The sequence below is a fragment of the Arachis ipaensis genome, chromosome B8, assembly GCF_059453495.1.
Source record: "Arachis ipaensis isolate K30076 ecotype BB chromosome B8, ASM5945349v1, whole genome shotgun sequence".
Classification (NCBI taxonomy): domain Eukaryota; kingdom Viridiplantae; phylum Streptophyta; class Magnoliopsida; order Fabales; family Fabaceae; genus Arachis; species Arachis ipaensis.
In genome coordinates, this window is record NC_142443.1 from 125,475,013 (window position 1) to 125,501,482 (window position 26,470).

The 26,470-nt window shown below is 32.8% G+C and overlaps 2 protein-coding genes and 1 pseudogene across 4 annotated transcripts; 2 read left to right on the top strand and 1 right to left on the bottom strand.

Moving 5' to 3' along the window:
- The window catches only part of LOC107613083 (naringenin 8-dimethylallyltransferase 1, chloroplastic-like), a 66,417-nt pseudogene that overhangs the window by 37,741 nt on the left and 2,206 nt on the right, over positions 1-26,470 (bottom strand).
- On the top strand, positions 1,199-17,391 carry LOC110265351 (uncharacterized). The gene is made up of 6 exons (XM_021108311.2): positions 1,199-1,360; positions 1,949-2,055; positions 2,448-2,524; positions 13,187-13,337; positions 15,461-15,719; positions 17,314-17,391. The coding sequence occupies exons 1-6, from the start codon at positions 1,199-1,201 to the stop codon at positions 17,389-17,391; spliced, it is 834 nt and encodes a 277-aa protein (XP_020963970.2).
- On the top strand, positions 15,459-19,955 carry LOC107613085 (protein ABIL3-like). Of its 3 annotated transcripts, XM_088497706.1 has the most exons (11): positions 15,460-15,774; positions 16,191-16,246; positions 16,548-16,671; positions 16,851-16,943; positions 17,130-17,211; positions 17,314-17,421; positions 17,756-17,912; positions 18,035-18,108; positions 19,104-19,235; positions 19,424-19,506; positions 19,612-19,955. In XM_088497706.1, the coding sequence occupies exons 7-10, from the start codon at positions 17,888-17,890 to the stop codon at positions 19,502-19,504; spliced, it is 312 nt and encodes a 103-aa protein (XP_088353832.1). In that variant the 5' UTR covers positions 15,460-15,774; positions 16,191-16,246; positions 16,548-16,671; positions 16,851-16,943; positions 17,130-17,211; positions 17,314-17,421; positions 17,756-17,887; the 3' UTR covers positions 19,505-19,506; positions 19,612-19,955. The 3 variants fall into 3 exon arrangements, with proteins under 3 accessions (XP_088353831.1, XP_088353832.1, XP_088353833.1); XM_088497707.1 differs by lacking the exon at positions 16,191-16,246 and having other exon boundaries at positions 15,462-15,774; positions 16,566-16,671; positions 17,127-17,211; XM_088497705.1 differs by lacking the exon at positions 17,130-17,211 and having other exon boundaries at positions 15,459-16,671.

Consider the following 26,470-nt stretch of genomic DNA (forward strand, 5'->3'; position numbering starts at 1 on the left):
GTGAATAACTCGAGTTGGGGATGCACGACAGAGGGACAGTCCAATGGTTAGCTACCAGGACTTGTCGGGTTTGCTTTATAACCGACAGATGAGACTCATCAGCTATTAGGACAGGCATACATCATATACATATTATGTGAATTGTTTGGAATTGCCTAATTGACTGCATATTACTTGCTAATTGTCTAAATGCCGTATCTATTTCCTATTTATATATCTCCTTGTCTGATATAATTGTGTTTGCCATATTATATTACTGATGGCGGTTGGGAGGTCTGCAGGATTTGGAAAGGGGACTGTTAGTTAGACTGAAGATCCTTAGTCAGTTGCCATTTATGGTTTAGTCTGTTTATAAGCTTTGATTTATCTGTTGGAAGTTCTAGGATTGCTTTTGGCTTTCCCAGGACATTACATGTTAGATATGTAGGTACTGTTACTATATTGAGAACCTCCGGTTCTCACCCTTGCAGATTTTGTGGTTTTCAGATGCAGGTCGTGAGGCTACTCGCTGAGGCATGCTGGAGACTTCTGAATTAGCGAAGATCCTTGGTTCTCGAGAGTTTATTTTGGTTTCATGTAGATAGTTACTATCTCCACTAAATAATATATACTGTTGACTCCTCTTAGAGGTTGTTTTGGAGAACAGGTTTTGGTAGTTTGTCCTTGGGATTTTTCTTGGGTTTCTTAGATAGTTACTTTATGTTTATATATATATATATATATATATATATATATATATATATATATATATATATATATATATATATATATATATATATATATATATCTGTGTGTGTGTGTGTGTGTGTGTGTGTGTGTGTGTGTATACTTTTATCCTCGGACCGGTTATCTTCGCAAACCGGGTCTTGAGTTTTGATATTCGTATCTTTGGCACTCTCTTGTTTATGGATTCGCGTTAGTCTATCCTTTATCTGTTTCGTTACGTTATCGATCGGAGTGTTGCACTTTTCTATTTAACGGTGTTGTTTTACCCCTTTTTTCTTCAAAGGCTCCTAGTTATAAACATTCTTCACACTACTATATATACTAAATTTTACATTTAGAGGTCGTAATACCTCGCCACCTCTGTCTTATGACTTAAGCATAAGGCTCTGTGTGGTAGGGTGTTACATTCTTCTTCACACCAATTTGAATCTTGTGTTTAAAATTTGGAAAAAGAAAAATTTGGTGATTGGAGATGATGGGTTCAGGTACCAATTTGGTTACCACGGTCATTGGGTTTGGGATGAGTGCCACTTTCATTGTGTTTGTGTGCACAAGAATCATTTGTGGGAGGATCAAAGGGAGTGTTGAATCTCGCATGATGTATGAGATTGAATCCAGGATTGACATAGAACAGGTAAAAATTTCACCTCTTCAAACCCTCCATCATTTTTTGAGCTGATTTATTAAGCTTTTTTCTGGGTTGTGATTTGTGAACATGAGTTTGAGTTTTTGATATTCTACTCAACTTTTGTAAAAATTAGTTCTATACTATGTATTATTTGGTCATAGTTCCTAGATTGTTGTTCTGATCCAACCTTCCTTGAGGCATATAAGGAATGAGGACAGTTATAATTTTGGTTCTTTTGTAAGCTTTTATATCAAATGATGCAAATGATGCGTCCTTTTCCTAGAATAAATCTGTGACTTGGCTATAAATTTCAATCAGATGTAGAATTGGTATATAGGTATTGAACAATGTATATACTGCCTTTTCATTTGATTTGTTTGTAAGATGAGTATATGGTTGAGACTTCTTCATAGGTCAGTATTCCATATATCATATACTTTGGGTTCATGAATCTTCATATATCATATAATTCAAGTTGGTGATATTATTCTTTGCCTAATTAGTAGTTTAGTTTATACCTAAGTTGTGGTTTTGTTTATTTTACTTTTTTATCTGTTGGTGATTTAGATTTTAATTTTTCATTGTTTATGATAGCCAGAACATCATGCTAATGACCCTGAATCCGAGCCTGTTATGCTTGATGCAATCCCCACTTTGAAGTTCAACCAAGAGGCCTTCAATGCCATTGAAGATACACAGTTAAGTTCGGTCTCTTAGTTTCAGCTCATGCACAACTTGTTCCTCATATGTTCCTTAATTTTGTATTGTAACTTCTAGTGTTTTCTAGATACTGTAATTGTCTTAACATTGTTTTTCATACTTTATTCATGGAGTTCGATTTTGATGTTTACACTGTCATCCAATCAAATTCTTTCTTTTGGACAACCATTCAAGTAGTTGATTTCAAAAGTTGTTACTTTTGCCGAAGGACATAATTGGATGACTGTGTAAGACATCTTTACATGATAGTCCATAGAAATTAAATCCACGGTTACAAGAGCTAATGATATAAGAAAAGCACTTCATGGATTCGAAATAAGCTCAACCAAGGAGTCAATGAATGGATAACTAATTCGCATTACTTCTACATGTGGGTCATATGTTTGGCAGATTACAGAGAAAGAGAAGTGTTACGCATCATGCCAAAATACGGTCACACATTTCATCTTTCTTGCTGATGAGCAGATAATTTATACGCTTTTTGGTATTGTTTTTAGTATATTTTTAGTAGGATCTAGTTACTTTTAGGGATGTTTTTATTAGTTTTTATGTTAAATTCACATTTCTGGACTTTACTATGAGTTTGTGTGTTTTTCTGTAATTTCAGGTATTTTCTGGCTGAAATTGAGGGACTTGAGCAAAAATCAGATTCAGAGGTTGAAGAAGGACTGCTGATGCTATTGGATTCTGACCTCCCTGTACTCAAAGTAGATTTTCTGGAGCTACAGAACTCAAAATGGTGCGCTTCCAAATGCGTTGGAAAGTTGACATCCAGGGCTTTCCAGCAATATATAATAGTCCATACTTTGGCTAAGTTTAGATGACGCAAAAGGGCATTGAACGCCAGTTCTACGCTGCATTCTGGAGTTAAACGCCAGAAACACGTCACAAGCCAGAGTTGAACGCCAGAAACACGTTACAAACTGGCGTTCAACTCCAAGAATGACCTCTCCACGTGTAAACTTCAAGCTCAGCCCAAGCACACACCAAGTGGTCCCCGGAAGTGGATTTATGCATCAATTACTTACTTCTGTAAACCCTATTGACTAGTTTAGTATATATAGGACTTTTTACTATTGTATTAGGGATCTTTGATCAGTTTTATGCTATCTTAGACTTTCATGGGGGCTGGCCATTCGGCCATGCCTGGACCATTATCACTTATGTATTTTCAAACGGTAGAGTTTCTGCACTCCATAGATTAAGGTGTGGAGCTCTGCTGTTCCTCATGAATTAATACAAAGTACCACTGTTTTTCTATTCAATTCAACTTATTCCGCTTCTAAGATATCCATTCGCACTTCAACATGAATGTGATGATCGTGACAGTCATCATCATTCTCTATGAACACGTGCCTGACAACCACTTCCGTTCTACCTTAGATTGAATGAGTATCTCTTGGATTCCTTAATCAGAATCTTCGTGGTATAAGTTAGAACCCATGGATGGCTATTCCTGAGATCCGGAAAGTCTAAACATTGTCTGTGGTATTCTGAGTAGGATCTGGGAAGGGATGGCTGTGACGAACTTCAAACTCGCGAGTGCTGGGCGTAGTGACAGACGCAAAAGGATAGTAAATCCTATTCCAGTATGATCAAGAACCTCCAGATGATTAGCCATGCCGTGACAGAGCATTTGGACCATTTTCACAGAGAGGATGGGATGTAGCCATTGACAACGGTGATGCCCTTACAGAAAGCTTGCCATGGAAAGGAGTAAGACTGATTGAATGAAGACAGCGGGAAAGCAGAGATTCAGAGGAACGAAAGCATCTCTCTACGCTTATCTGAAACTCTCACCAATGATATGCATAAGTATTTTTATCTTTACTTTCTGTTTATTTATTATTATTATTCGAAAACTCTATAACCATTTGATATCCGCCTGACTGATATTTACAAGGTGACCATAGCTTGCTTCATACCAACAATCTCCATGGGATCGACCCTTACTCACGTAAGGTTTTATTACTTGGACGACCCAGTGCACTTGCTGGTTAGTTGTGCGAAGTTGTGAAGTTATGTTTGGACCATGGTATTGTGCACCAGTTGTTGGCGCCATTGCCAGGGAGAAAACGAACAACAAATTTTACAACCTCTGAGTAACAATTTCGCATACCAAGTTTTTGGCGCCGTTGCCGGGGATTGTTCGAGTTTGGACAACTGACGATTCATCTTGTTGCTCAGATTAGGTAACTTTCTTTTCGTTTTCTTTTCAAAAAAAAATTTTTTTCTTCAAAAATCTTTCAAAAAAAAAAATTTTCTTTTCCTTTTGTTTTCGAAAATTCTTTTAAAATTTTTAAGAATGAATTCTAAAGTTTCAAAATGGTATGCTAAAGTTTGGCTGGCCATCAAGCTTTAGACTAACCTGGTATGATTCCTGGAATCTTAATTGAGGAGTATGAATTCATTGCTTCCTTTACCCTATAGGTTTTCAAAAAAATAAAAATATACAAAAATCCAAAAAAATTCATAAAATCAAAAAATTCAAAAAAATATTTTTGTGTTTCTTGTTATAATCTTGAGTCAATTTTTAAGTTTGGTGTCAATTGCATTTTTCTAAAAAATTTATGTAATTTTCGAAAAAACATGCATTCATAGTATTCTTCATGATCTTCAAGTTGTTCTTGGTAAGTCTTCTTGTTTTGTGTATTTTCTTGTTTTTCATATGCATTTTTCGTTTGTTAGAATCCAAGCATTAAAGATTTCTAAGTTTGGTGTCTTGCATGTTTCTCTTTTCTTGAAAATTTTTAAAAATAAGTCTTGATGTTCATCTTGATCTTCAAAGTGTTCTTGGTGTTCATCTTGACATTCATAGTGTTCTTGCATGCATCATTAGATTTGATCCAAAATTTTCATGCATTGATTCTTTTTCATGTTTTTCTCTTTCATCATAAAAAAATTCAAAAATCAAAAAAATATCTTTCCTTTTTTTCTCTCATAAATTTCGAAAATTTAGATTGACTTTTTCAAAAAATTTTAAAATTCAATTGTTTCTTATGAGTCAAATCAAATTTTCAATTTAAAAATCTTATCTTTCTCAAAATTTTTTTCAAAAATCAAATCTTTTTCATTTTTCTTATTTATTTTCGAAAATTTTAAAAATATTTTTCAAAAATCTTGTTCTTAATTTTATCTCATAATTTTCGAAAATATTATCAACAATTAATGTTTTGATTCAAAAATTTCAAGTTTGTTACTTGCTTGTTGAGAAAGATTCAAACTTTAAGTTCTAGAATCATATCTTGTGATTACTTGTGAGTCAAGTCATTAATTTTGATTTAAAATTCAAATCTTTTTTAAAACTAATTTTAATCATATCTTTTCAAATCATATCTTTTTCAAAAAAAAATTTTAATTTTAAAATATCTTTTCTATCTTCTTATCTTTTCAAAATTGATTTTCAAATCTTTTTCAACTAACTAATTGACTTTTTGTTTGTTTCTTATCTTTTTCAAAACCACCTAACTACTCTTCCCTCTCTAATTTTCGAAAATACCTCCCTCTTTTTTTCAAAAATTCTTTTTAATTAATTAATTATTTTAAATTTTAATTTTAATTTTATTTCCCTTTTAAATTTTCGAAAATCATCAACTCCTTTTCAAAAATTATTTTCGAAAATTTCTCTCTCTCATCTTCTTCTATTTATTTAATTACTTACTAACACTTCTCTTCATCTCATATCTCTACTCCTATCCTCACCCTTGTGTTTGGATTATCCATTCTTCTTCACTCTTATTCCCTTTCTTCTTCTACTAACAATAAGGAACCTCTTTACTGTAACATAGAGGATTCCTCTTCTTTTCTTGTTCTCTTCTCTTTCATATGAGCAGGGACAAGGAAAAGGGCATTCTTGTTGAAGTTGATCCAGAACCTGAAGGACTCTGAAGAGGAAACTAAGAGAAGCTAAAATACAACAATCCAGAGATAAGCTTACTGAAATTTTCGAACAAGAAAAGGAGATGGCAGCCGAACCTAACAACAACAATGCAAGGAGGATGCTTGGTGACTTTACTGCACCTAATTCCAATTTACATGGAAGAAGCATCTCCATTCCTGCCATTGGAGCAAACAATTTTGAGCTGAAACCTCAATTAGTTTCTCTGATGCAGCAGAACTGCAAGTTTCATGGACTTCCATCTGAAGATCCTTTTTAGTTCTTAACTGAATTCTTGCAGATCTGTGATACTGTTAAGACCAATGGGGTTGATCCCGAGGTCTACAGGCTTATGCTTTTCCCGTTTGCTGTAAGAGACAGAGCTAGAGTGTGGTTGGACTCTCAACCCAAAGATAGCCTGAACTCTTGGGATAAGCTGGTCACGACTTTCTTAGCTAAGTTCTTTCCTCCTCAAAAGCTTAGTAAGCTTAGAGTGGATGTTCAAACCTTCAGATAGAAAGAAGGTGAATCCCTCTATGAAGCTTGGGAGAGATATAAGCAACTGACCAAAAAGTGTCCTTCTGACATGCTTTCAGAATGGACCATCCTGGATATATTCTATGATGGTCTGTCTGAATTAGCTAAGATGTCGTTGGATACTTCTGCAGATGGATCCATTCACCTAAAGAAAACGCCTACAGAAGCTCAAGAACTCATTGACATGGTTGCTAATAACCAGTTCATGTACACTTCTGAAAGGAATCCTGTGAGTAATGGGACGCTTCAGAAGAAGGGAGTTCTTGAACTTGATACTCTGAATGCCATATTGGCTCAGAACAAAATATTGACTCAGCAAGTCAATATGATTTCTCAGAGTCTGAATGGAATGCAAGCTGCATCCAACAGTACTCAAGAGGCATCTTCTGAAGAAGAAGCTTATGATCCTGAGAACCCTGCAATAGCAGAGGTGAATTACATGGGTGAACCCAATGGAAACACCTATAATCCCTCATGGAGAAATCATCCAAATCTCTCATGGAAGGATCAAAAGCCTCAACAAGGCTTTAATAATGGTGGAAGAAACAGGTTTAACAATAGTAAACCTTTTCCATCATCCACTCAGCAACAGATAGAGAACTCTGAACAAAATACCTCTAATTTAGCAAACTTAGTCTATGATCTATCTAAGGCCACTGTAAGTTTCATGAATGAAACAAGGTCTTCCATTAGAAATTTGGAAGCACAAGTGGTCCAGCTGAGTAAGAAGATCACTGAAACTCCTCCTAGTACTCTCCCAAGCAATACAGAAGAAAATCCAAAAGGAGAGTGCAAGGGCATTGATATAACTATCATGGCCGAACCCACAAGAGAGGAGGAGGACATGAATCCCAAGGAGGAAGACCTCCTGGGACGTCCAGAGATCAATAAGGAGTTTCCCTCTGAGGAACCAAAGGACTCTGAGGCTCATCTAGAGACCATAGAGATTCCATTAAACCTCCTTACGCCCTTCATGAGCTCTGATGAGTATTCCTCTTCAGAAGAGAATGAGGATGTTACTGAAGAGCAAGTTGCCAAGTTCCTTGGTGCAATCATGAAGCTGAATGCCAATTTATTTGGTAAAGAGACTTGGGGAGATGAACCTCCCCTGTTTACCAATGAACTAAATGCATTGGATCAACTGAGATTGCCTCAGAAGAAACAGGATCCTGGAAAGTTCCTAATACCTTGTACCATAGGCACCATGACCTTTGAGAAGGCTCTATGTGACCTGGGGTCAGGAATAAACCTCATGCCACTCTCTATAATGGAGAAACTGGGAATCTTTGACGTGCAAGCTGCCAGAATCTCACTAGAGATGGCAGACAACTCAAGAAAAGAGGCTTATGGACAAGTAGAGGACGTGTTAGTAAAGGTTGAAGGTCTTTACATCCCTGCTGATTTCATAATCCTGGATACTGGGAAGGATGAGGATGAATCCATCATTCTTGGAAGACCCTTCCTAGCCACAGCAAGAGCTGTGATTGATGTTGACAGAGGTGAACTAGTCCTTCAATTGAATGAGGACTCCCTTGTGTTTAAAACTCAAGGTCATCCTTCTGTAAACATAGAAAAGAGGCACATTAAGCTTCTCTCAGTACAGAGTCAACTAAAGCCCCCACAGTCAAACTCTAAGTTTGGTGTTGGGAAGCCTCAGCCAAACTCTAAGTTTGGTGTTGAACTCCCATATCCAAACTCTAAGTTTGGTGTTGGGAGTCTATAAAATTGACCTGATCACCTGTGTGGTTCCATGAGAGCCCACTGTCAAGCTATTGACATTAAAGAAGCGCTTGTTGGGAGGCAACCCAATTTTTATTTTTCTAATTTTATTGTTATTTCATGTTTTATTAGGTTCATGATCATGTGGAGTCACAAAATAAATCAAAAAATTAAAAACAGAATCAAAAACAGCAGAAGAAAAATCACACCATGGAGGAAGGGCTTATTGGCGTTTAAACGCCAGTAAGGAGCATCTGGCTGGTGTTCAACGCCAGAACAGAGCATGGATCTGGCGTTGAACGCCCAAAATAAGCAGCATCCTGGCATTCAGATGCCAGGAATGCACACTGAGGAAAGCTGGCGCTGAACGCCAGAAACAAGCATAGAACTGGCGTTCAACGCCAGAAACATGCTGCATCTGGGCGCTGAACGCCCAGAACAAGCACCAATTCGGCGTTTAAATGCCAGAATTGCATGCAAAGGCATTTTACATGCCTAATTGGTGCAGGGATGCAATTCCTTGACACCTCAGGATCTGTGGACCCCACAGGATCATCTCAAGATCTGTGGACCCCACAAGATCCCCACCTACCTCCACTCATACTCTTCCCTCTTCTCAATGTTCATCCTCTCTTTCCAATAAACACCCTTCCCTAAAACCTTTCACCAATCACCTCAAGCTCTCTTCCCTATTACCTATTCACCACTCACATCCACCCACTCTTTCCCATAAACCTACTTCATACACCCCACCTACCTTCAAAATTCAAAATCACTTTCCCACCCAAACCCACCCTAAATGGCCGAACCTAAACCCTCTCCCTTCACTATATAAACTCCTCCATTCTTCTTCAATTTCACACAACATAACCCCTTCCTCCTCTTCTTGGCCGAAACACATCTCTCTCTCCCTCTCCTCCATTTCTTCTTCTTCTTCATCTATTCTTTCTTTTCTTGCTCGAGGGCGAGCAATATTCTAAGTTTGGTGTGGTAAAAGCATAAAGCTTTTTGTTTTTCCATTACCATGGCACCTAAGACCGGAGAATCCTCTAGAAAAGGAAAAGGGAAGACAAAAGCTTCCACCTCCGAGTCATGGGAGATGGAAAGATTCATCTCCAAAGCCCATCAAGACCACTTCTATGATGTTGTGGCCAAGAAGAAGGTGATCCCCGAGGTCCCTTTCAAACTCAAGAGAAATGAGTATCCGGAAATCCGACATGAAATCCAAAGAAGAGGTTGGGAAGTTCTAACAAAATCCATCCAGCAAGTTGGAATTCTAATGGTTCAAGAGTTCTATGCTAATGCATGGATCACTAGGAACCATGATCAAAGTAAGAACCCGAACCCAAAGAATTATCTCACCATGGTTCGGGGGAAATACTTAGATTTTAGTCCGGAAAATGCGAGGTTGGCGTTTAACTTGCCTATAATGCAAGGAGATGCACGCCCCTACACTAGAAGGGTCAACTTTGATCAAAGGTTGGACCAAGTCCTCATGGACATATGTGTGGAAGGAGCTCAATGGAAGATTGACTCAAAAGACAAACCGGTTCAACTTAGAAGACTGGACCTCAAGCCTGTGGCTAGAGGATGGTTGGAGTTCATCCAACGCTCCATCATTCCCACTAGCAACCGATCTGAAGTTACTGTGGATCGAGCCATCATGATTCATAGCATCATGATTGGAGAGGAAGTAGAAGTTCATGAAGTCATCTCCCTTGAACTCTACAAAATAGCCGAAAAGCCCTCCCCCTTGGCAAGGCTAGCTCTCCCTCATCTTATTTTCCATCTATGTTACTCATCTGGAGCTTTCATAGAAGGAGACATTCCCATTGAGGAAGAGAAGCCCATCACAAAGAAAAGGATGGAGCAAACAAGAGAGCCCACTCATGGAGCTCAAGAAACACGTGAGGAAGCTCATCATCAAGAAATCCCTGAGATACCTCAAGGGATGCACTTTCCTCCACAGAATTTTTGGGAGCAAATCAACACCTCCCTAGGAGAATTAAGTTCCAACATGGGACAACTAAGGGTGGAACATCAAGAGCACTCCATCATACTCCATGAAATTAGAGAAGATCAAAGAGCAATGAGGGAGGAGCAACAAAGACAAGGAAGAGACATAGAAGAGCTCAAGGACATCATTGGTTCCTCAAGAAGGAAACGTCACCATCACTAAGGTGGACTCATTCCTTGTTCTTAAATTTTCTGTTTTTCGTTTTCTTATGTTAAATGTTTATCTATGTTTGTGTCTTTATTACATGATCATCAATGTCTAAGTGTTTATGCCTTAAAGTAGTGAATATGAATCCATCACCTCTCTTAAATGAAAAATGTTTTTAATTCAAAAGAACAAGAAGTACATGAGTTTCGAATTTATCCTTAAACTTAGTTTAATTATATTGATGTGGAGACAATACTTTTTGTTTTCTGAATGAATGCTTGAACAGTGCATATGTCTTTTGAAGTTGGTGTTTTAGAATGTTAAATATGTTGGCTCTTGAAAGAATGATGAACAGGAGACATGTTATTTGATAATCTGAAAAATCATAAAAATGATTCTTGAAGCAAGAAAAAGCAGTGAATACAAAGCTTGCAGAAAAAAATGGCGAAAAAGAAAAAGAAAAAGAAAAAGCAAGCAGAAAAAGCCAAAAGCTCTTAAAACCAAAAGGCAAGAGCAAAAAGCCAATAACCCTTAAAACCAAAAGGCAAGGGTAAATAAAAAGGATCCCAAGGCTTTGAGCATCAGTGGATAGGAGGGCCTAAAGGAAAAAAATTCTGGCCTAAGCGGCTAAACCAAGCTGTCCCTAACCATGTGCTTGTGGCGTGAAGGTGTCAAGTGAAAACTTGAGACTGAGCGGTTAAAGTCAAGGTCCAAAGCAAAAAAAGAGTGTGCTTAAGAACCCTGGACACCTCTAATTGGGGACTTTAGCAAAGCTGAGTCACAATCTGAAAAGGTTCACCCAGTTATGTGTCTGTGGCATTTATGTATCCGGTGGTAATACTGGAAAACAAAGTGCTTAGGGCCACGGCCAAGACTCATAAAGTAGCTGTGTTCAAGAATCAACATACTGAACTAGGAGAATCAATAACACTATCTGAACTCTGAGTTCCTATAGATGCCAATCATTCTGGACTTCAATGGATAAAGTGAGATGCAAAAACTATTCAAGAGGCAAAAAGCTACAAGTCCCGCTCATCTGATTGGAGCTATGTTTCATTGATATTTTGAAATTTATAATATATTCTCTTCTTTTTATCCTATTTGATTTTCAGTTGCTTGGGGACAAGCAACAATTTAAGTTTGGTGTTGTGATGAGTGGATAATTTATACGCTTTTGGGCATTGTTTTTAGTATGTTTTTAGTAGGATCTAGTTACTTTTAGGGATGTTTTTATTAGTTTTTATGTTAAATTCACATTTCTGGACTTTACTATGAGTTTGTGTGTTTTTTTGTAATTTCAGATATTTTCTGGCTGAAATTAAGGGACTTGAGCAAAAATCAGATTCAGAGGTTGAAGAAGGACTGCTGATGCTGTTGGATTCTGACCTCCCTGTACTCAAAGTGGATTTTCTGGAGCTACAAAACTCAAAATGGCGCGCTTCCAATTGCGTTGGAAAGTAGACATCCAGAGCTTTCCAGAAATATATAATAGTTCATACTTTGGCCAAGTTTAGATGACGCAAAAGGGTGTTGAACGCCAGTTCTACGCTGCAGTCTGGAGTTAAACGCCAGAAACACGTCACAAGCCAGAGTTGAACGCCAGAAACACGTTACAAACTGGCGTTCAACTCCAAGAATGACCTCTCCACGTGTAAACTTCAAGCTCAGCCCAAGCACATACCAAGTGGTCCCCGGAAGTGGATTTATGCATCAATTACTTACTTCTGTAAACCCTAGTGACTAGTTTAGTATATATAGGACTTTTTACTATTGTATTAGGGATCTTTGATCAGTTTTATGCTATCTTAGACTTTCATGGGGGCTGGCCATTCGGCCATGCCTGGACCATTATCACTTATGTATTTTCAAACGGTAGAGTTTCTGTACTCCATAGATTAAAGTGTGGAGCTCTGCTGTTCCTCATGAATTAATACAAAGTATCACTGTTTTTCTATTCAATTCAACTTATTCCGCTTCTAAGATATCCATTCGCACTTCAACATAAATGTGATGATCGTGACAGTCATCATCATTCCCTATGAACACGTGCCTGACAACCACTTCCGTTCTACCTTAGATTGAATGAGTATCTCTTGGATTCCTTAATCAGAATCTTCGTGGTATAAGTTAGAACCCATGGATGGCTATTCCTGAGATCCGGAAAGTCTAAACGTTGTCTGTGGTATTCCGAGTAGGATCTGGGAAGGGATGGCTGTGACGAACTTCAAACTCGCGAGTGCTGGGTGTAGTGACAGACGCAAAAGGATAGTAAATCCTATTCCAGTATGATCGAGAACCTCCAGATGATTAGCCATGCCGTGACAGAGCATTTGGACCATTTTCACAGAGAGGATGGGATGTAGCCATTGACAACGGTGATGCCCTTACAGAAAGCTTGCCATGGAAAGGAGTAAGACTGATTGAATGAAGACAGCGGGAAAGCAGAGATTCAGAGGAACGAAAGTATCTCTCTATGCTTATCTGAAACTCTCACCAATGATATGCATAAGTATTTTTATCTTTACTTTCTGTTTATTTATTATTATTATTCGAAAACTCTATAACCATTTGATATCCGCCTGACTGATATTTACAAGGTGACCATAGCTTGCTTCATACCAACAATCTCCGTGGGATCGACCCTTACTCACGTAAGGTTTTATTACTTGGACGACCCAGTGCACTTGCTGGTTAGTTGTGCGAAGTTGTGAAGTTATGTTTGGACCATGGTATTGTGCACCAGTTGTTGGCGCCATTGCCAGGGAGAGAACGAACAACAAATTTTACAACCTCTGAGTAACAATTTCGCATACCACTTGCATTGACATATGGCTGAGGAAACAATCCACTTTCCCGGTATGCCGTCTGCCGTTGAAAAACTCATCCGAGGTGAAACATGTTAGAGCTGCTACATTTACCATGAGCCAGCCTCTTGATGAGTCGCACAAGAACCGACCGATATCAATGTTATTGTTGATCCTTATGTTGGTTCAGAGAGTGGGAGGTTGTAACACAAGAACTGATTTTTAGATTATCTGTATTACATTGAAATGTTTTCTATGGTTTTCGTTTTTAGATTTCAAATTTCAATAATACAAATTACATAGCTTTGTAGTTTTCTATGGTGTACCATGATAGGTTAAAGACACAAACTATATTCCATGAATACATACAAATGTAAAATGTTACATAATCATAATGATTACTTGAATGGTGGAAATTGAATTTTATATATACTTATTACTACTATTTCTATTTCATTTTATCCATTCTTTTTTTTTTTGTATGTTCTTAAGATAAGGTATTTTGAAAGTAAAAAAAAAGTATTTTTGGTATAATTTGTATATAAATAAGCAAAAGAATGATAGTGACAAAATAAAAGGGATTATAAGAATATCTTTCATTGAATATTTATAGTTTTATCGAATTTTCAATTAAGTCCCTATAGTTTTCTTCTTTTCAATTGGTCCCTAAGGGTATACAAGTAATTTCACAATTCACTAACATTTTTTTATGTTTAACGTTAACGGAGACTAAATTGAAAAAAAATAATGTATAGGGACCCAATTGAAAAGAAAAAAAGTATAGGGATCTAATTGAAAATTCGGTGAAACTATATGGACTTGCAGAGTAATTAAACCTAAATTTTTTTTAATAAAAAAATATATCTTTATTTAATTACATGATAGAACATATATTCATATGTAAAATATAATATAATAAAATAAATCTATTCAGAGTATTTAAAAGTATAATTAAAATCATTTACATACAAATATAATAGTAAAATTTGTACTCTAAACAAGTAAACATATCTTTTATCATACATAAATTATTTAAAAAAATGAATAAATTATTAAAATTAATAACACAAGTTTAAAATGATAAAATCCAACTTTCTTACAAATATTTTTTATAGTATTTTTATTCTTTTAATTTTTAATTTATTAGTACTTTATTATTTAATCAATGATTAAACAAATTATTTTTATAAAAAATTATTTTTTATATTATCTTAAAGAAGAGACCAATATAACAGTTTAAAAATAATGTAAAAATAATATTTTAAATAAAAAATATTTAATATTAAAATTTTTAATACAAAAATAAATTGTATAGATATTTAAGAGATAAATATGAAATACATACCTAAAATAAATAAAACCGACAAAAATAATTCTCTATTTCTCAAGAGTACTTCTATTTTTCTGTTTTATTTATTTTAGACATGTATTTCATATTTATCTCTTTAATATTTATAGAATTTATTTTTGTATAAATTTTAATGTTAAATATTTTTTATTTAAAATATTATTTTTTAAACTATTATATTGGTCTCTTCTTTAAGATAATACAAAAAATAATTTTTCATAAAAATAATTTATTTAATCATTAATTAAATAATAAAATACTAATAAATTAAAAATTAAAAGAATAAAAATACTATAAAAAATACGGTAAGAAAGTTGGATTTTATTCGTTTTAAACTTGTGTTATTAATTTTAATAATATATTCATTTTTAAATAATTTATGTATGATAAAAAAATATGTTTACTTAATTAAAGTATAAATTTTATTATTATATTTGTATGTTCATGATTTTAATTATACTTTTAAGTACTTTGAATAGATTTATTTTATTATATTATATTTTACATATAAATATACATTCCATCATGTAATTAAATAAAGATATTTTTTTTAATGAAAAAATTTAATAACCAAACTAACTATTAATTATGTTGGTAAGGAGTGATTCACGACAAAAAGAAGAATCCAATGAGAGGACAGGAGATAGCGATGACGTTGGCGCTGGCTTAAGGGCGATGGGAATTCAATGATGTCGTTAAGAATCATGCACGGACGAAAGAGAAATTGCGAGAGGGCAGGAGATCGCGACAATATCGGCACTTCTTGTCATGAGAGCCACTACAAGATTTCTATATATTTGTGGGTGTTTTTTAAGGGGGGGGTTTTTAAAAGCCTCCCCAATATATTTTATATGTGACATTTTCATAAACCCCACGGACTAACAATAAACCCCAGCGTTAATTACTACATAACTAAAACTCTTTCAAAATCCAATAGTCACTCGAAGAGAGGGAACCGAAGAGTGAGAGGGAACCGAAACCCTAAGCTCGTGATAGACATCTCCACCGCCATTTTCGTCGCCGCCTCCGCCGCCGCCTCCGCCGCCATTGCTGCCATCGCTGCTGCTAGAGTTCATCTCTTTTCTGCTTCTACCATAAAGCTATTGAGATCGAGCCAAGGCGCCTCCTTCATCAACGCGTTTCCAGACCTAATCGCAACATCCAAGTATTTGAGATCAAGAGAAAGTGCCTCTTCGGTCAACTCTCCCCGCCAATGACGCTCGTGTTCTCCATCGGCATTCTATCCCTCCTGTACGCTCTTCTCTACACTCATTCTCAATTTATGGTTCTCCTTCTCTTTTTCCTTGTTTTTTTGTTTTTCATTCGCAGATTATGAATGCTTTGTTATGTAATATAATATTCTATGAGTTTTATTATCTCTTAATGGATAACATTGTTTCAAATTCTCAAGCACTCCAAGTGATTGATGAATTGTTTATTCTCTTACTTCAAATCCTGATAAATTAATTTTCTAATTTTGAACTTTGATTTCGTGACACTCTTTTATTTTGATATTAATGTATATATTTGAAATCCCGATAAATTGATTTTATTTAGAAATAGCTATGTTGGATGAGGTGTTTGTTAAATCTCAAATTGGCTACGTCTATGATCACATAAACTGCACCTCTTCTGCTGAATGAAGATGATTATCACATGATGCTTAGGTTTTTTCCCAAGACAACTGTGGATGTTTTTGCATTAGTGCTGGAATCTGGCGGCAGTAAGCTTTTATTTCATAATGTATTTCTGTTTACTTGATAAGAGATGATGTATTCAATGGTTAGAAACTAAGGATGATAATTTTCTAAATATAAGTTACCTAAAAGCAATATAAAAATGAAGTTATGTTAATTGTTCTTTCAGAACCAAGGTTTGAATTTCACTAACAGAGTCCAAAATATGTCAAATGCCTTAGAAGGATTAGCTTAGTCCAAAATGAAATTTTGATTTACTATCAAACTTGATCTTCTGCAATCTTCTAGTTAATTTTGATTACCCCCAAAAATTACACGTTTCTTTAGTTTTTTTAATGATTGCAGTCCTGTCTCAGTAAGAATCTTGTCATTGATTCTATTTTTGAGGAGGGAAACTCCCAAGATGGAAGCTTGATGATTACGTGCATGCCTTCTCGCTATGATTAACGAGGTATTCCTATTTATTTTATTATTCTCAAGAACAATACTTAGCAAATGCCAAGGTTTCATGTTCTGAGGATTGATGCATTGCTATTTTGTTTAGACTCTAGCGAGAGAAACTCTTATATTAATGTAATTATTAAATGCAAGGAATGAATTATCAGTGACATTCTAGTTTCTTGCGTGCAGGGAATGCAGCTTTGCCTTGACGTTTGTGCAAAACTTGCAAAGATTATGAGGTCGTGTTTGAAAGAAATTGCTTCTGATTCTCAGGAATAGAATGTGAGTTTCAATTTTAGCACAAAAGTCACAAGATGTGCTGTTAAATTGTTTTGTTTTTTGTTTCTTTTTTATTCGCTTTTTTTTTCTTTTTTCGCTTTTTTTTTTTGAAGATCAAGATAATGAGAACTGTTGACAATTCTTGTATATTTAAATTTTATAAATAACTATTTGCTCTTCGTCAAGAAGGATCAACAGGGACACAGGGAAGCAAAAATGGGAAGGAAGATTTGTTGATAAAGCACATTTATTAGACAACAAATGGATTTGTGTACAAATTACAAAATTACTAACTACTCATTATATAATCACTACCAATTTTTTTTTCTTTTTCTCTTTCTATATCCTAATATTTGAATTTTATTGTATGCAGGCGGGTGCGAAAGTAAATGTTAGTGCCGGTGGAACAACTCCTTTACACATTGCAGCTGATTATATTACAATGCTATAATTAAATTATCTTTTAGAAAGTAATATTAAGGTAATGCGACAATGAGTTCAATTTAGTAGTTAATGTTTGGCTTTTGTATTACACTAATGACCTTCTATTTAGTACTTTCTGATTTGTTTGCTTATTACTTTAAAAGTTCTGGTTCGGCAATGATAATATGATATATATGAAACATACATGAGCGCTGAAAAAAAAGTGGATATTTGATCACCATTCAATATGATCATTTTGATTGAAGTTGCAGCAGCATAGTGTTCACTATTGTAACCTAAATATGTATTACCTTAATGTTGTTTCTTTTTATTGATAAACAAAGAACTTTATTAAGATGGAAAAGAAGAGTTTTGACAATCCATGTTTGCAGAAATTTGAAGTACCAGAGACCATAGAACAACGCATTCTAGAAGCTGCTGTGCCTGGGGAGGCAATCAGATTTGCTGTTACAGCATATACACTGGGTAATGCTGATAGAGAAGCAAAATCATATGATTCCTCCATGGTAAATGTTGGAGATAATAGTGGTAAGTTTATTATCATCTTATGTGAATCACTAATTATTTATCGTTAGTCGGTTACCAAAATTTACTGCACTCATATCAGTAGTATGATACTTCTTTTCCTTACCTTTTTACTTGGATTCAAGGTGGTATTGCAAACGAGGTGTCAATACTTTGGCATGCAAATTTTGAGGAATTTATACGGCATCTTAGGCATAAGGTTGGTTTTTTTATAAGTTTCCTACTCTTTTGTTTTTTCTTTCTAATGATCTGGTTGATATATTTATGGATCTCATGCCATAAGGTGCTGTTATATGTATTTGGTGAATTCTTCTTCTCCATCTTCCCTTAGCATTCTGTATATTATTATTGGATGAATACACTTGAAATATCCCATGCAAATTACAGTTATTGGTCGAGAATGAAAGAAAGTGACTGGATGAATAAATTTCATATATCTCTCCCTTTCAAAGGAGAAAGTGTTGCCCACTATTTTTACTTTTCAACAAATACATATGCCACTTCTTTTGCCCTTTCCACATGTGTATATGTTTTGATACTATGTCAAGATGTCTATGAAAAATTGCATACTTTGGAATTTGTGAGGGAGATCTATGTAATTTATTATTTACATTCTTTTTTAAAATTTTAAGGGATTGATGGTGTTAAAATTTTGAACTTTTGATGTTTTTAAGTATTTGGTGGGCTTTGCTTTTTGAGTGTCAATTTGAATTTTGATTTGAAAATTGAGTATATGTGAAGATTCAGACAAAGTGATGGAATTTTGTGCTGTTCAGCTCAATTTCTTGTCTTGTATAGTGTGAAAATTGGAATTGTCTCTCATAGTGAATAGTGTTATGTTATATGCTGTTGATTTTGTTGTTAAAGCTCTGTTTTTGAATTATGGTATACACTTTCAGACAGCCATTATGTTAGATAATCAGCTTTAGGTATCTTATTAGTTGTTAGGGATGAGTTTGTCTCCTACTTTATCCCTCTTCTAATTACGGTCTTTTTTATTAATTTCTTTGTCAGCGTATGTTATCTATCAAGGGCTTAAAGTTTTCTCAACAATCTTCTAAAAGGTTACTAATCTTGGTTTTGATATTCTTTTTTCCCTTTTGGCAGTGTTTTATTTTCGTTTTTTTTAATCCTTATCACTCTACCACCATGAATTTGAATTAACTATCATTCATTTTCTTTCTTATCGATAAGGTGTTCTTGCTTCTATTATTTTCATTCATGGGGCAAATCACCACTTCTGTGGCAGAACCTGTGTCTCAAGAAGCTTCAACTGATGATGAAATTTTTATATACCAGAGCTTGATCTTTGACGATGGTCTCAAGGTACTTTGGTCGTGTTTAATGTTCTTTTATGTGGCGAAGTTTGTTCCTCAACCATACCTCCTTCATGGCTAGTGCCTGTTTGTATAATGCATCTCTTGCTTTAATCTAGTGTAGGGTTCCATTATTAAGTAGGTTTTATTATATAATTTTGTTTGCTAACTATTTCTCATATTTTTATCACTTCTTAGGATTTGAAAAATCTCAGATCACAGTTATACTCAGCTGCCGAGTATTTTGAACTTTCATACCCCAATGATGACCAAAAATAAATGTGAGTTACTTTCTATGTGCTGTTATATATGTATAATGGTAGTATTATATCCTTTATTCCCATCTTTATTTTGTTTTCTCTTTTCATGTTATGGTTGATATGTAGAGACATTAAAGGATTATGCGATTAAAGCTCTTGTGAATATTGTGGATCATTTAGATTATTGGAGGCATCAACTTGGGTTTGTTGATTTGAGGTGCTGAGAATAAATATGTTTTTAGGCATAGAATCATTTCATATTCTTTTATTTATAGGATCCAGGATGTCATAAAATATATGGTTACTAGGAAGTGAAAAAAACTTAGAAATTCATGTCGGTCCTTTTTTAATGCTTCTGTATACTCTTAAGTTGACGTCCTTCATTATTGATTTAAGTGTTTGTATCGATTTATGTAGAATAGAAGTTTGCATTTAGATGTTAATCTCATGAGAATTTCACATGTTTAGCACGTTGGGTTGGCTATCAAATAGCTTTTAAATTTTTTATTTACCAAACACAATAAAAGATTTAAAAATATTAAAAAATAATTTTTAATTTGAGAGTATGTAAATGAAATAAGATTAATGAATGATTCAAAATTAAAAATAAATAAATAATTATAAGATTTGTGGAGGTTTAAAAATTTCACAAAATAGTTAATTTTTGTTAAATTAAAAAATCAATTTGTGGGGGTTTTAAACTGTCCCAAAGTGATTTAAAATTGCCACAAAAGTCTAACATAAAACCTCCACTAAACACAAACAAAACCTCTATTGAATAGATTGTGGAGGTTTTTAAAAACCCCCCACAAAAAACCTTGTAGCACCTCAAATTTTGGGGGTTTTTGAAACCCCCCAATTAACCATTTCGTGGGGGTTATAAATCTCCACAAATAAAAAAAAACTGCCACAAATAAATAAAAACCTTGTAGTGAGCGACGACAATGCTTAGAAGGACCAAAACTACGTAATGAAGAGAGAATGGAGGAGTGGAAATGTGCTTCAATTAACAGAGTGGAATTTTGATATTTTAAGAAATTATATCATTATCTATCTCAAATAATAAATTACAAAATAACCCAACTATAGTTAAGATAATGACCAATTAAAATGTGACACATCATAAAGGATAATTTATATGTTATTTTAGAGGGGGTTGGATAGAATTTACCTAAAAATTAATATTTCTTTTAAAAAAGTTGAAAATTTTACCTTTGTTATTGTTATTATTGTGTAGAATAAACCTATGACCAAACAACCAAGAATCATAGATCTTGGAAAGGTAGCGGCCTTTTTTAGCACAAAAGTCTGAAAATTATCACGTGTATTTGAAATCCAAAAAAAATTAAAATGCATTAGACTTCATGAAAATTGCATGATAGGAAACTAAATAATGTAATTTTTTTTAAAACCATATAAAAATTAACGAAATTATAAAGACTGGGAGAGTAATCTAATAATTAAATATTGTAGTTAAGTAGTTTAGTAAGACACAATACCTTCATGTGAAGAAAAGGTCCTATATGAAATGATGTCAACATAGCAATTGCATTAGATAGTGATGTGAGGATTATAGATCTCTTCCATCTTAATAAAGGCTAGATATAAAGAGTTACAAACATGTCAATAATCTAGTTTCTGTTATATAAATATGTTATACTTGAAAATATTAAAATCACAAGCCAATGCCCTTAAATTAACATACAAAATAATGGGCCTAATCATGGCTTTATTATCTTTATTTTTTATTTTTGTTTTAATCGATTTTAATCCATCTTGAATTTGACACTTCTAAAGTAACAAGATTACTTATTTTAATTATAAGCAGAACACAAAATAAAAACAATTTAAATAAAAAGTTAATTAACTTGTATCTTGCCAACGAGCTATAACTCATATGACATAATCTCTTCATATTTACCTACAGGTCGCGGATTTAAGACTTATTCTTAACTTTGAAAAAAAAACTAACTTGTGTCTTAAAGATATAATATTTTTTTTCCTGCCCTGCACAAAAAAACACAAAGAATAAGCTTTCTCTACGTAATGTTTTTCAATAACAAAGTGGAACTAGCCACTTTCTTGTGCATAGAATTTTTTAAATAAAAATATTTCCGTATAAATATGATATTATGATTGGTTAAATAATTTAGTCAAATATATTTAATAAAAAATTATAAAATTATTTAATAATTAATAATATTATCTTCGTATAAAGATGCCGTTATAAAAATAACAAAAAAATAATTAAAGTTGTTAAAAGTGATCATTCTATATGAGATACCGTAAGTAGAGACGATGCCAAAATTATAACTCCAAATATGAAGGAATATTCTCCGGATGCCAAAGGAAGATCTGGTTTATTAATCTACAAAAAAAATTATAAGAAAGGTAAAAAGATATAATAACAAAACAAAATATGCAAAAGCAACAGGCAATAATAAGCAATAAGCAATAATAAAGGTTGAATTATCTATTTTAACCAAAACAATTAATGAAAATCCAAGTGTTGACTTTTAGTAAGAAGTGCATACCTTGTCTATTTCCACATCAGATAATTGATTCACTCCCATAACAAATTGAGACGTGAAGAAGATAGCTACTATATACTGAAACATGGAAAAAAAAAACTGAGTAGATTATTAAACTATTTCAAAAAGAATTAAATACATGAATCAATTTTTAATTAGTTAATATATATTAGTTAATTTTTTATTATAAAATTATTTTTTAACTTTTATTTTTAAAGGATTAAAGATTAGAATTTAAGATTTAAGATTTTTTTTTGTGACTATTTAGTATTTAAGATGTAAAATTTGAATTTTAAGATTTAAAATAAAAAATAATAATTTCAAAAAATTACTAGAAAAAACATGATTCTTGTTGGGATAAGAATGAAATGAATGCCCATTTATCAATTGGGCGGCTAATCTTTTCCATACAAAGAAATCTCTTTTCAAGACAAATTAAAAGTTATCGTTTACACACAGTAATAACGATAAGGGATAAGTATTGTTTTGGTCCCTAACGTTTTTTCACAAAGGCCCGGTATAGATTATGAAGAAACGTATTCCCATGTAGTGGATGCGACAACATTGCATTATTTGGTCAGTTTATCTGCATATCATAAACTGCATATGCATTTAATGGATATGGTAACAGCCTACTTATACGGCTCATTAGATCGGAATATCTATATGAAAGTCCCTGAAAGACTAAAGATATCTAAACCATCCAATGAATATTCGCAAGGGTTTTACTCAGACAAATTGCAAAGATCTTTATATGGTCTAAAGCAATCTGGACGAATATGGTATAATCGTCTTACTGAGTATCTGGCCAAAAATGGATTCAAAAATGATGATATCTATCCATGTGTTTTCATAAGGAAATTTACATCTAGGTTCATTATAATTGCTGTGTACGTTGATGATTTAAATATCATTGGAACTCCTGAAGAGATTCCAACAATTATAAAAACTCTAAAAGAAGAGTTTGAGATGAAAGATCTTGGAAAGACTAAATTTTGTCTCGGCCTGCAGATCGAGCATATAAAAAATTGGATCTTTATTCATCAAACAATATACACAAAGAGGATCTTGAAAAGATTTTATATGGATAAGTCACATCCCTTGAGTACCCCAATGATCGTAAGATCTTTGTATGTGGAAAATGATCAATTCCATCCTAAAAAAGAAAATGAAGATATCCTTGGTCCTGAAGTACCATATTTTAGTGCCATTGGAGCATTAATGTATCTTGCTAATAATACATGACCTGATATATCATTTGCTGTGAATTTACTAGCAAGATATAGTTCCTCTCCAACCAGAAGACATTGGAGTGGAATCAAACAAATTTTTCGATATCTTCATGGAACGGTTGATATGGAATTGTTCTATCCCTATGTATCCAAGTCACAACTAGTTGGCTATGCAGATGCTGGATATTTGTCTGATCCACATAAAGGGAGATCTCAAATAGGATACCTGTTCACATATGGTGGAACAGCTATATTTTGGAGGTCCACGAAACAGACGATTGCTGCAACATCCTCTAATCATGCCGAAATACTAGCGATACATGAAGCTAGTCGCGAGTGTTTTTGGCTCAGAAGTTTGATCCAATATATTCTGTCATCATGTGGACTGATTGATCATAAGATAGCTCCAACTGTCCTGTTTGAAGATAATACAGCATACATTGCTCAACTTAAGGGTGGATACATGAAAGGTGATAGAACAAAGCATATTTCTCCCAAATTCTTCTTCACTCATGATCTTCAAAATCAAGGGACTATTGATATCCAACAGATCCGTTCAAGTGACAATTTGGCAGATTTATTCACAAAGTCACTCCCCAAATCCTTCTTTGAAAGATTGGTACATGAGATTGGGATGCGCCGATTTCGAGACATTAAATGATGTCGACAAGAGGAAGAGGTTGTACTCTTTTTTCCTTGGTCAGGTTTTTTCCCATTGGGTTTTTTTGACAAGGTTTTTAATGAGGTAGTTCCCATCACAAAGGATATTGTACTCTTTTTCCTTCACTAAGATTTTTTTCCATTGGGTAATGAGGCAATAATCCTAAATGGGCATCCAAGGGGAGTGTTGGGATAAGAATGAAATGAATGCCCATTTATCAATTGGGTGGCTAATCTTTCCCATGCAAAGAAATCTCTTTTCAAGACAAATTAAAAGTTAATGAAGGTTGAAAACAAAGGCTTGTCACCTATATAAATAGGTGAAGTCTCACTTGTATTTACACAGAGCAATAACAATAATTATTCTCTCTCTTTACATTCTAATTTAAATACTTCTCATATATATATATATATATATATATATATATATTAGTAAATACATATATAATTATTGTTATTGAGCTAATTATATTAATATTAGAGTCTTCTATTTACACATCTTTATTTTATATTTAGTACACATTTTATTTATTTTACAACAACTCTCTTGTTAAACTCTTTCAAAATAGTGAAATTACACCTTCTAAAATAGGGAAAAAAAAAACAATTTCTTTTCTAGGCAGAACATGAAAAACAGAGGATAAGTTTTGTGGTGATGGTGGCAACTTGGGTTGAGCAGAGATGTTATCGTTACACAAAGTTAATTAAATATGAGTTAACCAAAAAAAAAAAAAAATTAAATATGAAACTTTGAAAACTTCGAACAAGACCAAATGTTATATCAAAGAATAATTATACCTTAATAAATAATACATTTTCTAAATCAATTCATACAATAACTAAATATAAATAATTAGTTTGAAATTTCTAATAAACCTAAAATCAAGAAGTACAAACATACTTGAAATGTGTAATTATTGTATAAAATATTTATCTCTTAAAATAAGCTTTGAAATTTTTATAAAACTATTACTTTTATATTAAAATGTAAATTAGCACTTTTTTATGTTAAAAAAATGCAAGTAATGTACCATTAATTTCTTTCTTTTTCTACTTATTTATAATAATATCTTTTATGAAATTAGTTAAAATACAACCGTGATTTTAGAATTTATATTAATTAGAGAAAATTACACTCCCCTCCCTGCGAGATGCTAAAATGACACTCCCCTCCCTTCTATTTTATAAATGTGCATTCCCCTCCATTTTAACTTTTAAAAAACCTCATCTTTAATCCATTTTAAACTTTTTGTGTTAACTAATGTTAACTTTATCTATTTTTTAAGAAAAAATAAATTATTTTTTTAAAAAATACCCATTAGTAAAAATTTTATTTTTTATCATTAAATTTTGCTTACCAAAATATCTTTTAATAAATTATTCTTTTATTGATTAAATTGTATTTTTAAAAAAAATTTAATAATTATATAATTTTTTTCTAAAATACCCTTCAATAATTTTTTAATTATTAAATTATAATTTTACCAAAATTTTCGTTAACAATTTTTTTATATTTTACTATTAATTTTTCGATATCTATATATATTATTTTAATATTAAATAAAAAATTTTAATAAAATTATTTTTTAATATCAATATATATTAATTATTATATATATATATATATATATATATATATATATATATATTAACAGTAGTAAGATTTTTTTATTTAATATTAAAATAATATATATTGATATAAAAAAATTAATAATAAAATATAAAAATAATTGTTAACAAAAATTTTGATAAAATCACAATTAATAATTAAAAAATTATTGAAGGGTAGGTATCTTAAAAAAAATAATTTAATTATTAATTTTTTTAAAAGTATTTTAATAAAATACAATTTAATCAATAAAAAATAATTTATTAAAAGGGTATTTTGGTAAGTAAAATTTAATAATAAAAAATAAAATTTTTACTAATAGGTATTTTTTCAAAAAATAATTTATTTTTTCTTAAAAAATTGATAAAGTTAATATTAATTAACACAAAAAATTTTAAATGGATTAAAGATGAGGTTTTTTAAAAGTTAGAAGGGAGGAGAATGTATATTTATAAAATAGAGGGGAGGGGAGTGTCATTTTAGCATCTCGCAGGAGAGGGGAGTGGAATTTTCTCTAAACAAATTACCAAAATTGTTAGAGCTCACTTGCAAGACTCCTTTTAAAAATAGAACAATGCTAGGGAAGCAAAAGGGTATTAGCCAAAAACCAGCCAAATACTTCTAGGTGAATCCAAAATTTCTACGAGTTAATATATATGTATGTTTCTTTTGCTAAGTATCAGAATGTTTTTTTTTTCATACTAAATAGATGTTCTTTTATATATTTTTCAAATTTTTTTGTATTACAAATATAAATGTCTCTATTTTTTTTAAAAATTTCATAATTTTTTTTTAAATTTTATAGATATTTAATTATTTTTGCTAAAATATAATTAGATATTTCTCTTGTTAAGTATTAGGATATTTTTTTCATATTAAATGAATATTTTTTTTATATTTCTGTAATTTTTTAAAGACTTCTTTTGACTAAGATCAAGTGTGTAATTTGAAAT